We start from the raw sequence: 13,549 nt of genomic DNA, 5'->3' as shown, positions 1-13,549 counted from the left end.
GTACCAGTTCAGAAGAATGCACCTTGGCCCGATGACAGAAATTAAATCTGTGTACACAAATTCAGTTTCTAGACTGCAGAGGCGTCAAGAGAGGCGCTCAGGTTACTGCAAATGTTCACAGTGTTTCATAACAACACAAGTATTTCAGCTGCAGAGAGGAGCCCTGCAGGCTCGCCTACAGTATGTGTTTTTCATTTCTCAACGTGCCAGACTGAAAGTCAAACAAGTACCTGAGGTACTAGTTTTACAGCTTTGTCCACAATGCCTGTGAATATGTTATCAGCAGGTGAACATATTTGATTATAACAGTGGGCAAGAGGCGCCACAGTCAGTTCATTTAGTACCTTCCAAAAGTTTTTATAATGTGTTTTTGGTTTTTACATTTTACAATGTTTCAAACTACCTTTGATGTAAGAACCCATGGTAGCTCTGGAGGAGCTGCACAGATCCGCAGCTCAGCTACTTTTCAAACTCTCCTCACATTTATAGAAGAGGGGTAAGAAGGAAAGACGTAGGGTGGCCTGGTCTGATGAGGATCAACATCTTGGTCTCCATTCACAGTATGTGTGGTGAATCACACCAACCCAATGGTGAAACATGGTGGTGGCAGCAATTTAATGTTCAACCAATTTGGCACCTTCATTATTTAAGTGGATTTCAGTGGAAACCTTTCAAGAATGATTAGGGGACACTTGGTAGTTCCCCTAAGAATTTTATATACTTTTAATGGAAACCTGATCAGTTCTGGTGGTAATCTGGTGTTTCATTCTCCACCATTGGATATTTAGATTTAAACTGCAAGATAACTCCATATTCCCAGTTATACGGAAAACATAAACTGGTCTCAGTCAGTCAGCCTGCTAATCTGCATCCCAAGCCATTTTCCCTGGCAACACAATCAGTGAGTGATGCAGCCACTGCAGTGGCAACAACTCAGCACTAAGTTACCTGTATTCCTCTCTCTCTCTCTCCACGCTGCTCACAGCCAAGAAACATAAAGCTCTTGGATCTGAAAGACTCCGCTCTCCTGTGTCATTACACTGCAGTCAGATTGTTACACAACTTTTCTATCTGCCTTATTCTGAGAGTTTTCTGCAGACATGTCTGTTTTGTTAGTGGTCATACAATATGGTGGAGAGAACATTATCAGTTACTTTGATAGTTGTTTAAAGCTAGATAAACAAGTTAGCTCTGTCGTTAGATCAAGTTTTTATCACCTGCGTATTTTAGCTAAAGTTAAATCTTATTTTTGTTTAAAAGACTTTGAAGGACTTATCCATGCCTTCATCACATCTCGTTTGGACTATTGCAATTCATTATATAGAGGCCTGGATAAATCACAGATGCAGCGACTTCAAATGATCCAGAACGCAGCGGCTCGGCTTCTTACAGGAACCAGGAAGCGTGACCATATAAGGCCCATACTGGCCTCTTTACATTGGCTTCCTGTTTTTTATCGAATAGATTTTAAGATTCTCTTGTTAACTTATAAAGCTTTAAATGGATTAGCTCCCCCTTATCTTCCGGAACTTTTAAAATTTCAGTCCGTGTCCAGAACCCTACGTTCTAATAATCAGCTTTTACTGACAGTTCCTCGGACCCGACTTAAGAGGAAAGGAGATCGGGCTTTTTCTGCTGTTGCTCCTTCTCTAAGGAACAATCTACCTTTCCAAATTAGATCTGCCCACAGCCTGGATCATTTTAAATTGCTTCTTAAAACTTTATTCCTTGGCATTTAATTGAACTACTGTTTGATACTTTGTTTTTATTCATTTGTGTTGTTGTCACTCTTGTGCAGCACTTTGGTGCAGTTCTATGCCTGTTTTAAAGTGCTATATAAGTAAATTTGACATTGACATTGACTTCAAGGATTAGATCTTGCTGTCGTTTGTTGCATCACATTTGCCTGTGCACAAATATCACATCTGAGTGTTTGGAAACAGATCATCACCAGTCATTTATAGCTGTTTGTACATTATATAAACCTGAAGTAAAATTAATCTCGGCTCTCTGTTCTTGTCCATCTGGACCGAAAGCTGCTGAAGTCTTCCTGTAGGTGGAAGACACTGTGTCTGCTTTGCAAGACAGGTGGTCAGAAAGTCTGATTATGTAACAGCGCGAGGCTTAGAGCGTCAGACAGATGAGACAGTAAAACCCAGCTAAATTACAAAGCAAACACAGCTATTTTGGGTGTGATGTAAGCTATCACTTTCTATGTATTCACAAGCAGAAAAAACTGAAAAAGTCTTGAAAAATCATTCATAATTATCCGATCTGTTAAGGTTGTATTTCCTTCTTTCGTTTTTTTTTTGTTTGTTTGTTTGTTTTTTGCTACATTAGGATTTTGTTTTATTCACGATTATTTGTGTTTGTATTTTGGTATGTCTTCCCAGTAAATCATCTGTTTTCCTGAACTGTTTTCTCAGGCTGTGAACTTCTGGCAAGTGCTGGTGATGAATGATGAGCACACAGAACGGCGCTACCTGCTCTACTTCCTCCTCGGCTGGGGACTTCCTGCCTTAGTCATCATCGTCCTGGTTATTGTTTTGCTCGGTGGCTTTGGGTGGACCATTCATGCTGCATATGGACTGGTGAATGGAGATGTGTAAGTTGAAAATGTATTTAAATGCATGCATAGTACCACTCAGAATGAGTGTAAAAATGAACGTTGGGCTTTTAATAATGCATTTGAGCTCCTTCTTTTGTTGAAGTTGTTTGTTTTGGATCATAAAACAACTTCATGGAATTTTACACCTGTCATTTGGAGCTATCTGTAGGTTTCAGGATATCGGAGCATTCTTATCAGTACAGCTGATTTTCATTCTTCTGTCTCTCACGGTCAACCTGACCTTGAAGGTCCAGAAATTTTCTGAATTACAAAAACTTATCGAAGTTGTTTTATTATCAATCAACCATGGAAAAATAACAATTTGAAAGCTTCCAAAGATCCCAAATTAATCTGACTTCCATTGTTATTGTGCAAGAGAGCAAACTTCTGACTGATTCTAAGATATTGTTTTGAACCGACAACAGAAACATTAAAAATAATCCTACTCCGTGTCGGTCTTTGAAGAGCATACTGAGGTGTCCTTTTTAGTACTTCTCTGAATCATGCGGGCTGACGGCAGTTTTCTATTTGCTCGGAGGGGGAACCCTGTTTCAGAGTGAAAGGAAAACACCTGAGTCAGTGACGTCATATGAGGAGGCCTCTCGTCCAATAAGCTGAATGATTTAGGAAATGAGTCTCAGTGTTTGCATTCATCGCGCCACACAGAAACCTGACTCTTGGAGGTGGATTTTTTATTTCTTTTTTTCTGAAATCACTTCCTGTCTGTTTATAGTTTTAAATAACCGATTAAATAATTTTGTAAAAACTCACAAAAAGTCTCTTTGACGGGTGTGTCTGTTTACCTGTGGGTCGGTCTTCATTTTTCATGTGCTTCATATGTGAGCAAGCATGCAGGATGAGTAGAGCTCAGCGCTGATGAAGCCTGAAACTTTGAATCACATCCTTAAACTAGTCGGTGGTCTTAGGTGGGGTTGTTATCCTTGGGATCAAGTGAGGGAGTGTGTTTCCTGTGGCTGGGTGTGAAACAGTAAGGGCACACATGAGGGATTTTAGGACACAGTGGAGGGTATTCAGTTTCCCCTGGAGAGCATACCCTCCTATTTGAAGGAGCCTTTACATCCATTCACCCGTCTCTTTTACTCCTGATCAGAGTAAATAGGTTGCCTCTTGTTTCCTCACCAGCCCAGCTGTCTCAGTTTCACCCTGTCTGCGTACAAACAAGCCTTGAGCTCAGATTCTACGTCACAGAGGTGTTTTCAAAGTAATTGTATCTGGGAGGGCCAGCAGTTGTTAAGTCTTTGTGAGACACACATGAAGTGAATGAAACTGATTGTGGATCATGCTGTTTCTTTTACAGCAGCAGTTTAGTACTTAGGATGTTAACAGAAACTTTGAAAATAGAGGAGAAACTTCATCCTTGTCTCCAAACCCTCCCTGAGTCCCAGAAGGGTGAAAATACAACGGGCTTCACATAAATCTAACTACAGCTCTAAAAAAGAGAAGCTAATACCTTTTTTTTTTTCTTTAGGTTAGGCAGACAATTAAAGAGAAGCTATGTTCAAAATTCCACTAACAGTATTTAATTTGCAGAACTTGTTTGAAATTATTTATCGGGTAACTTTGTTGTGATCTGTTTTGACAAGATTGTCCAGTTATCAAAATAACCCCGTGCTACTGGATCCAGTATAGACCAGTACATGCTGGGGTTTGTTTAACACTTCCAGGTTGCCCTATGGGTTTTCCTCATTACTCTGTAGAATTTTAACATAAAACACTTACCGTATATAAAAGTGGTTTCAATACTTAACATTAAGGCATGCAGTGGCACAGGGGTAAAGAGCAACCCAGGCATGGAGGCCTTAGTCCTCCACACAGCGGTCACAGGTTTAAGTCCCGGCCTGATAACCTTCCCACTCTCTCATTATCCACTTTTCTGTCTAACCACTCTCATATAAAGGCCGCTAGAGCTGATAAACATTTAAAAAAGGAACAAAAAAATCACAACCCATAACCTCAATGACAAAGCATGTGTTATTTGTCTTAAGCCCTGACCTAAACCAAAACACTTTTTGGGATGAATTAGAGCAGATTGTAAGTCAAGAAGGAAAGGTTTGGGCTTGTGCAAAATCAGCATTTGACTTTAAAAGTGTTATCCTCGAAGAAAGGTCAACATTACCATAAACATCACCCAGAAAGCCGCTGTAGAAGAACCGCAACTGTTTTAGCTGCAAATGGTCTTAAATGTGTCAAAACCTTTTCATTAAGAATGAAATGTAATTCCCAAATGACTAAACATGTTCTGTTTGTCTTAAAATGAATGACTCATCTACCCAGTCATAAAATTTCCTCATCACTTAATGCTCCAGTTCACTCTTAGTGGTAAGTGACAGAGTGGGAATGACAGCAGCCGAGCCCGAAGTGGTCGGGCACCGAAAATTACTGAGGGTGCAAAGGTCACCAACAGAGTTGCTAGCTTCAGATTAATTTAAAAACAGTTCATGGGGAAGCTCATTGCATGCGTTTAAATGCTCAAGCAGCTGTATCCAAAAGCTTTATCACCAACTGCAGTGTAATCCAAAGCTTTAGATGAAGTTGTGTAAAGCAAGCGATCATGAACTGTAGAGTGGTGGAGACGTACTCTCTAGAGTGGAAAATGATGTGTCTCCTACCCCTGAGGAAAGCTTCTTCATCCTGTTTAGGGATCCTAAACAGTCTTCGAATACAGCTGGCTGTCCCCCCTCATAAAAACAAGCAGCACTAACACCCATTTCCCATTAGAGCTGAATTGGTGGGAGAGTATGGCACACAAATTTATTTGGCATACCTTGTTATATTTTGACTAGCACAGCTCGAATTAGTTTACAGCACCAGCTCAATTGCTCCCACCAAACTAGTTTCTGTTGTGAAAAAAGTACAAAAATCACATGAGCATTCAGCTCTGACCAATTCTTATATGGGCATGAAGACTTTTTCTGAGGAAAATGTTTAAAATGACAAAGATGCACATGGCAAAACACCAGCTGGAATAAAACCTTGCCCCATATAGATAAATTATTTCAATTTATCCTCAATCTCCCCTTTTCTACGCAGCTTTCAGTACATACATGATTTTTATGTGAATTTCGTCCAAATCTTAAATAAGGAGAACAAATGACCTTGTTGTTTATCCTCTTGCATCACTGGGGTGGCCTTGTTGCTCAGCAGAGTTAATAATGAACATGTTTTGCTTTCGCTGCCGTTGAACAATAATCCTTTAAGTCTTAGGAAGGCTCAGAAGTCTCACTGAGAAAATCCTGTTCGTGAAATGTGAAGAAAAGTTTCAAAAATAGACGGAGTGAGAAAGAGAGTAAGAGCTAAGAAAAAACACAGCTCTGCAAAAACCATGTGATGTGTGTGATTTCCAGAACTTCAAGCTGAACACACACTTGATACCTTATGTGCGTGTCCTGTCTTTTAAAAGAAATACACTGTGTAAAAATCAATTACTAACATATTTCCCTATCTTTTCTGTAGGTGCTTCATCCCAAACATCTATGCAGCTCTTTGCACAGCGGTGTTGGTGCCTCTCATCTGCTTGGTTGCAGTGCTGGTTATATTTATCCACGCCTACCAGGTAACTGAGCAGTGGAGGGCCTACGATGACATATATCGTGGAAGGACAAACAGCACAGGTAACTAATGTAATTATTTCAATGTTTTTTTGTTTTGTTTTGGGGTTTTTGTTTTTTTTTACTTGTTTCCAAATATGGGAAGAGACACACATCCGTCCCTGTTCATGCAGGCAAACTGATCTGCACAAAAACTGTTGTTCCCCTTGAATTTTTTCACATTTCATCACTCAAAACCACAGTGCCAAAGTATTATTTTTTGGAGGGGATTTTTTTTATCTTCAATGATAAAAAAAATTATTATAGAAATTATAAATCAATCAGATTTTTATTGATTTTACGACTGACCTTTCTGGACTTTTTCATTCTAACGTGAAAATATTTTTTCTCTAAACCAGGGGGGTAAAACTCACTTTCATCTAATGTCACTAAAGTCAACAAAAGGCAGAATGTATAGATAAAACCAGCTATTAACAAACTGTTTTAGCTTTTTCTGCATGTGATTTGTACTTCCCGAGATTGAATAATATTCAACAGATTTTCACAGTAAGGTAATTTAGTACTACACAGATAACTGACTTCATTTGACTGAGGTCAAGACGGACACAGACAAAAAAATTGTTTGGCTTTATGGTTAAGGCCGTTTTCATACTAGGATGACTATTTTTCCTAACTTATCTTACTTGTATTCAGAAATGTAATGTAAAAAAACACTAAAAACCATGTTATTGTGAGTGAAACAATGCAACTTGTATATGTTCACTTATCACATCTATTTGGCTAAGGATACCACTTGAAATCCCTTTTAACTACAAGTGGTAAATGCTCTTACTATAATAATGTACCAAGATTTGTACAAACACTCTTGAACTTATACACAATTACGTTGTGTTGTTTGGATAGAAATAACTCTCAGTTGAAGTGGTAGAGGTGTGAATCAGAGCTATTTACTCAGCGCAGTCAGTCATTTTGCCCACTCATGAAGATCCAAGCCAAACATCTTCAGTCTCTCATCATTCAGGTTGTTATCAGTGACAATCAGCACTATTTAGTTGCTTTTTGCTCAGTCACAGCCCTTCAGTGACAAACCAAATCTGACTTAATGCATTTTGCTCTGTACGCTGTTTCCCTAAAACTGAAAGCTACACTCACACAATGAGAAAATATTCTGTCCAGTACTGAGTTCAAACATCATCCATCCATCCGCCGGACAGGTGCAGACTCTGCTGTCCTAGAGGTGCCAGAGTTCAGCTACTTTTAGATCCGTCTCTGCATCAACACACATGAATCACGTAATTCGGTCATTAGCAGGGCTTTGAGTGCATATGGAGGCGATTCAGTCATTGGATTTAGGTTGCAGGACTTTGACTCTCAAGGACTGGTGTTTGGCATCCCATATTCATTGTTTATACCAGCTTGTTCCTGCTCAGGGTCACAAAGGGTCAGTGAATGAGTTAGTGGAGAGTACAAACCTGGGCAAGTTGCCAGTCCACCCTTGGGACAGCATACTGTATCTGGCATATTTATACCTAAAATCAAATTAGGATCTCCAATTAACCTAACAAACAGGTTATTGGGATTGCTGAATTAAACCAGTGTAGCCAGAGAAAACATACAAACTAACAGAAAAGCCTTGGTCAAACCTGAATCCAAGAACTGTTTTCCATAATTGCACCACCGTACAGCTCAGCTATGAGTTTAAATTGTATTCGTGTTAGTTGAAGGCACGAAATCTTGGCAGCACTGACTGATCAAAGTTTAGAGGAATCAACCGTGTTGACTCTACCTTCAATCTGTTATCTGGAAACATAATGACTCAACAGAATCCTGTTTGCACACAGGAATACATGACCATCCATAAAGCTTCCACACTAAATATAGTGTTTCCCATTTCGTTTTTATTTATTGGTGTTTCATGCAATATAATCAGTGGTGCCCACGGACTCTCTCACAAATGTCCAAAGTCCAAAACAACTTTTAAAAATTATAATACACAAGACGTGGGAACATCCGGCCATCCGTTGTTCATTGTTTCCTGTTGTTGCTTCATCACCAGAGGTCACAGCACAAACAACCAAGCATGCACTCACATATACCTGAGGGCAGTCATGTTTTTGGATCGTGGCACAAAGGTAGACTCCCTAAAGATAACTCACATAACATGCAAACTCCATGCCAAAACACCCCAGGCTGAGGGTCACGTATGCGCACACATATTCAACAAAATGCTGCTCATTTTTGAGAGCCCTGACAGGTTTCCGACCGTCGATATGAAGCAGTCTTGAAACTCCTAATTTGAATTTATCTCTCTTTCTCCTACTGTGACCATCGAACATAGTTGACGGTTCTTTCTGTTATCATTTATCAGTAGTTAGTGTTAAATGAGAAGCTATTTATCGCTCGCACACATTCATTTTGAAATTCAAGTCCTACCTTGACGTTTCTAATTAGCTGTTGAATTTGTAGGACTCTTGTCGCGGACAGTGCATATTAAGGTCACAATTTTCAAAATCCTCACCACAGCAAACAGCCGGTGTGATAAGTCGAGGTCTAATCTTTCTACTGGCGCAGGAGTGTGAGAAGCCCACATGTTAAACTCACAGGACTATGTGAAATATAGCAGGACTACTGACGTCAGCAGGACCAGGCCAGCGTCTGCTTGAGCACGCTGCGTACCACTTGTAAACATGTACCTATTAGAGAATGACTGGAACTATCCCACTGTGCCTGATGCAGTGCTTGTCAATGAAAGAGAAGCAAACTGAACTTGAAATTAGGGGTGTCAAAATGTCATCTGACAACCCTTATCGCAGCCCAACTCAAACCACGAGGAGTGTTTATGAGACTTGATGTTCTTCTTGATAAAAGCTTTTTACAGCACCACTTGCTCCATGAACACATGCAGCTCAGTCATTGATTGGCCAGAGCAGGAATCAACAAATGCATGTGATGGATAAGGTTTTATTGCAAAGTGTTTTATTGTTTACCGTGCCTAGTGAGCGTACTTTACCTGAACTTACCTTTTGAACGTTAACAACAAACAGAAACTTGAATTCATTTCATCAGGATTTTATGAGAGACCAACATGAAATAGCACCGAAGTGTGAAGTGAAGGTTTTTGTGGTTTGTAAAAAAAAAAAACAGTGTTGGTCATTTCTGATGTAGCCATCATTTCTTTGTCGAATCACCTCAACATAGGGTGACCAGACGTCCTCTTTTTCCTGGACATGTCCTACTTTTCAGACCTAAAAAAATGTCCGGGGGGAATTTCAAAATCGTCCGGGATTTTGGTCAACTGCCTCAAAACACATTACATAGCTTACAGTGCATTGTGATTACATTGCCACTCCGTTCCACTACTCCATTCCAGGTTTCTTTGTATGGCAAAGAAATCAGTAGCACATGCGTGTCCGCCGATTCTACCCCCCACCCCCGTTGGCGCATGTGTGTTCGCCGATTCTACACACACACACACGCACACACACACATCCCCCACCCCCGCCAACAAAAACAGAAGTGTCCTCCTTTTCAGAAACCCAAATCTGGTCACCCTACCTCAACATTATGCTGCCATCGCCATGTTTCACCTGGGGAGTGATGTGTTCTGCGTCACATGGAGAGTTTTGTTTCCACCACATACAGCATTTGGCATTTAGGGCAAAAAGTCAAATTTAGGTTTTGTCTAACCAGAACTCTCCCTCCCACGTGTTTGCCCTACTTGGTGTATTGATTCAAGGGTTATGAATAGTTTTGCCCTCGGTCTTAGTCTATCCAGTTACTTTATCAGCAACCCAGGCCTATGTTTACAGTGCGAAACTCTTACATCATCTGTTTTTAAAAACTATTTCTTAATTCTAATGCTGCAGATGTTGTGACATTATCTTATCACCACGTCCTCTTTGCAGTTCACTGTTGCTACAGCTGCTGACCCCTTCGAGTCACCGCTGAAAGCTTTCTCAAGTATTTTCTGGTTTGTCTTTTCAAACCAAGACACCGTGCTAATATGCAAACTGTAAACTGGACATTGTGGAGAAGAGTGGCTCCCTCATCCAAACAAACAAAAGAAACACAAACCTTCATAGGAAGATGCATATATTCAGCTGGCTTTTCGTCTTGTGCTCATATACTGTTTTTTTGTTTTGTTTTGTTTTTCCTCAGTCTTGATGGTATCCAGTCAAACTGCCAGTCAGCATTTTGCAGTCAGTCTGCTTTTGGCTCTGGGAACCTGCTCTTACTGTGGGAGCTCTGTCTCGTCCAGAGAGTGGAATGTGCTTACATGGTTGGAAAAATCAAACTGGTTAGAGAGGAGAAGCAGACAGATGTGCCTGAGTGGAAGAAAGAGAGCAAATCAGATAGGAACAGTATGTGCTGCTGGAAGCAGTATAAATATCTAAAGAGGCAGATGTCTTCAAGCTGTCTTCTAGTACTGTTCTGATAAGAATCAAGACCACAGAAACTTTATTAACAATGATCAGTGTTTCGGGAGGAAGGCTTAAAGGAAATATGTCTCCAATGAAGGCAGCAGGCGGGATTTAGGAATAAGTCTGAGAAAAAGAAGCAGACACTGCAGCAGAGTGGAAATGACAAAACCAAGGAAGTGGCACCTAAGTGAGGGCTTTTTGTGCAAACCTGTGCCCTGTGTTTCCATCCTACTTGTGAAGTGAAGTGGACTCTACTGGACACGGTGTCCTACATAGCAGCAAGCTACAGCTAAGCTGAGTCAGCATAGTAGTTTTATGTGGGGTTACTCCACAGGATTCAAAGATGGTTTTAGAACCAGATTTTTCTTTTTTTTAATTCTTGCTTTTCTTTGACAAGGTAAGATGGATTAAAGTATCATCCAATGTGCCCCACATAGTCATGAAAGATGCAGAGCCTTGAAATAGCATGCATACCCTCCAAACATGGAAAAGGTAAACATAGTTTTCTAGTTTTATTTGCATACAAACATCTGAAAAGTGAGTTGTGCATGCACTGAGGCTCCCAAGGTAAATGTCTTCGAAAACTTCTTTGCAATGCAATTATGGTGCAAATCTTTATTGTTGTGTCTCTGCGAGCGTTGCACATCTAGGGAGAGAAGTGCTCTCAATAAAATTCACAAAAATAAACAGACGCTTATGGTTGTACTGTGACATATTGTAAGAACATTCAAGGGTATGAATACTTTTTCAAGTTGCAGTGCTTCCATGTGGATCAGATATGAAAACTGCTTGTGGTAGGTCAGGAGGATAATCACTTGTAGTGTATTTTTTCACTTTATTAAAGTGACAGAAGTGTCTCGGTCCAAAAGCTGATAGGAACAATATTTCCTAATAAGGCAATCAGACTTGGGTAGAGCTTACGTTCACTCAAGTCTCCTGGGCCTCTCTGGGGATTTTATCTGGAACTTTCCAGTGATGAATCAAAAAGAGTTATTAATACAAGATGTAGATTAAGTGCTCATGTCCTCTCCTTAACAACTGAATTCATCTTTATCATCTTAGTAGTGGCAAACTGCTTTAAAGCATCAAAATAAGACCCAAGTTTCTAAAGAAAATAAATAAATAAAAAGCTTTGAGTGAAACCTTTTCGGAAACAGGTTGAACTTCTAGTTTCATTTAATCCTAGAAACACGGAAAACCCTTTCAGGCAGGCAGAACCTCTGTGTATGTTTGCTATTATGCAGACAGGAAGTCCTTGAGCCATGTGGTCACATGTTTGCTTTTATGGCATATACTGTATTTCACACATGTGCGTGGGCTTTCTAGGTGCTGTTTGGAAGTTGCAGGAAGTGTCACGCCTTTCACATTTATAGGTCATCTGTTAACAGTGCCTGTTACAGCAGGCGAGTTCAGTTAGGCTACTTACGTCACATCCACTCTATTCAGGTCTGCGGGCTTAATGTACCTGTTGTTGAATTTTCACCAGGATTTAAAAAAAAATACATTTCTTAATAATCAAAACCATTTTACAAAAGACCAGTATATCCACTTTTCTGTCCCTCATCCATATTGGTGATGACATAAGGCTCAACACTTGAGGCGCTGACTGAGTACAGCAGCAGAGCGTAGAAGTGTGAAGAGGCAGGTCTTTGTGCGGCGGGGGTCATTCAAGGTCACTCACTGCATGTCTGCTTCAGTGTTTGAGGCTTTAGTCTGGATCCACATGGTTTATCTACTTTATGCCACATCCTTTTCACTTAAATTTCAAATCTGCACTGGCCTGCTTATCCACACTATGACTGAAATCCTGGAATCCAGCCAAAGAGCAGTTCAGGCGGACATTAAGTCTCTTTAAAACAAAAAGACACATGTGGTCCTCTAGGTTTTTGGCTGTAGTTGTTTTTAACAGATGATGTTTTAAAATCTTATTTTGCTTTTTCTTCTGTGCTCCAGAGGTGCCGCTGGTCCTTTACTTGTTTCTGCTCATCTCGCTGGTCTGGTTGTGGGCGGGACTCCACATGGGCTACAGATACCTGTGGCTCCTCATCCTCTACGTCATCTTTAACTGCCTGCTGGTAAGACCACTTGCTCCTTTCATTATTTGCCGACCCGCTGATTGCTGATTACAAAAACCACCCACTGGCAGCCTGGTATCATAAAAGTTTCTGTCAACAGTTGTGCTTCCCACAATTTAAAAGCAAGGTCATGCAAACGTAAAGAGGGGAAGAGCCAACCAAAAGCACTGGTTTTCTACCTAAAATGTGTCTTTCTTTCATTTTGCCTCAGGAGTACGGTGGAAATAAGGACTATGGGGTATCATATCTTCATATCTGTCCAGACTTTACTCTGATGCTGTTCTTTACTCTGATTCTTAGAAAATGAAAGATTATTGTCACTTAATTTTGGCCTAAAGCTGAAAAACGTAAAAGTGAATGGTGGAGGGGCAAAAACCTCCCCTAGGAAACGTCTGCAGATGTGACACCAGGTTTGGCAGCAATGTGGTAGGAAAAAAAAAAAAAAAAAAAATCTGGTGAAAACTAATAGTGCAATAGCATCATTTTTCCATTCACAGTGAATTGCTATGATCACGCTATGTATTGTTGACTTTTATGTGAGTGTATGTGCAAGTCAGAGTGGGTAGTAATATTATTTTTAAATGTATACATTGTTTTTGCATGAAAAGCTTATATTACTCTAAAAGTAAAAACATAATAAATACTCATTTTAGCTTCTCTTGAGCACATACAGTATGTTTACCACTACTATTTTCTAGATTTATTTTAGAAAAAAAATCCAGGTAACTTAGAGAATTAGCAGTATTTAGTTGAAACCACTAAAATGAGTGAGATTATACCCTTTATTCTTTACTAAATTAATTTTAAGTGCTATAGATTTAGTAAGCAGCCTTTCTAGATGAGCAATTAACTATTTAAGAGTTTGCTCATTCTGCT

The 13,549-nt window shown here is 40.0% G+C and overlaps 1 protein-coding gene across 1 annotated transcript in view; it reads left to right on the top strand.

Moving 5' to 3' along the window:
* The window catches only part of adgrv1 (adhesion G protein-coupled receptor V1), a 110,031-nt gene that overhangs the window by 83,321 nt on the left and 13,161 nt on the right, over positions 1-13,549 (top strand). Inside the window, exons 90-92 of the mRNA XM_044111880.1 lie at positions 2,427-2,605; positions 6,083-6,240; positions 12,552-12,673. Coding sequence (XP_043967815.1) covers positions 2,427-2,605; positions 6,083-6,240; positions 12,552-12,673 — 459 coding nt within the window. The remainder of the gene's footprint in view (positions 1-2,426; positions 2,606-6,082; positions 6,241-12,551; positions 12,674-13,549) is intronic.

This window comes from Gambusia affinis, linkage group LG03 (genome assembly GCF_019740435.1).
Source record: "Gambusia affinis linkage group LG03, SWU_Gaff_1.0, whole genome shotgun sequence".
Lineage (NCBI taxonomy): Eukaryota > Metazoa > Chordata > Actinopteri > Cyprinodontiformes > Poeciliidae > Gambusia > Gambusia affinis.
This window is presented reverse-complemented; position numbering and strand designations above follow the sequence as displayed.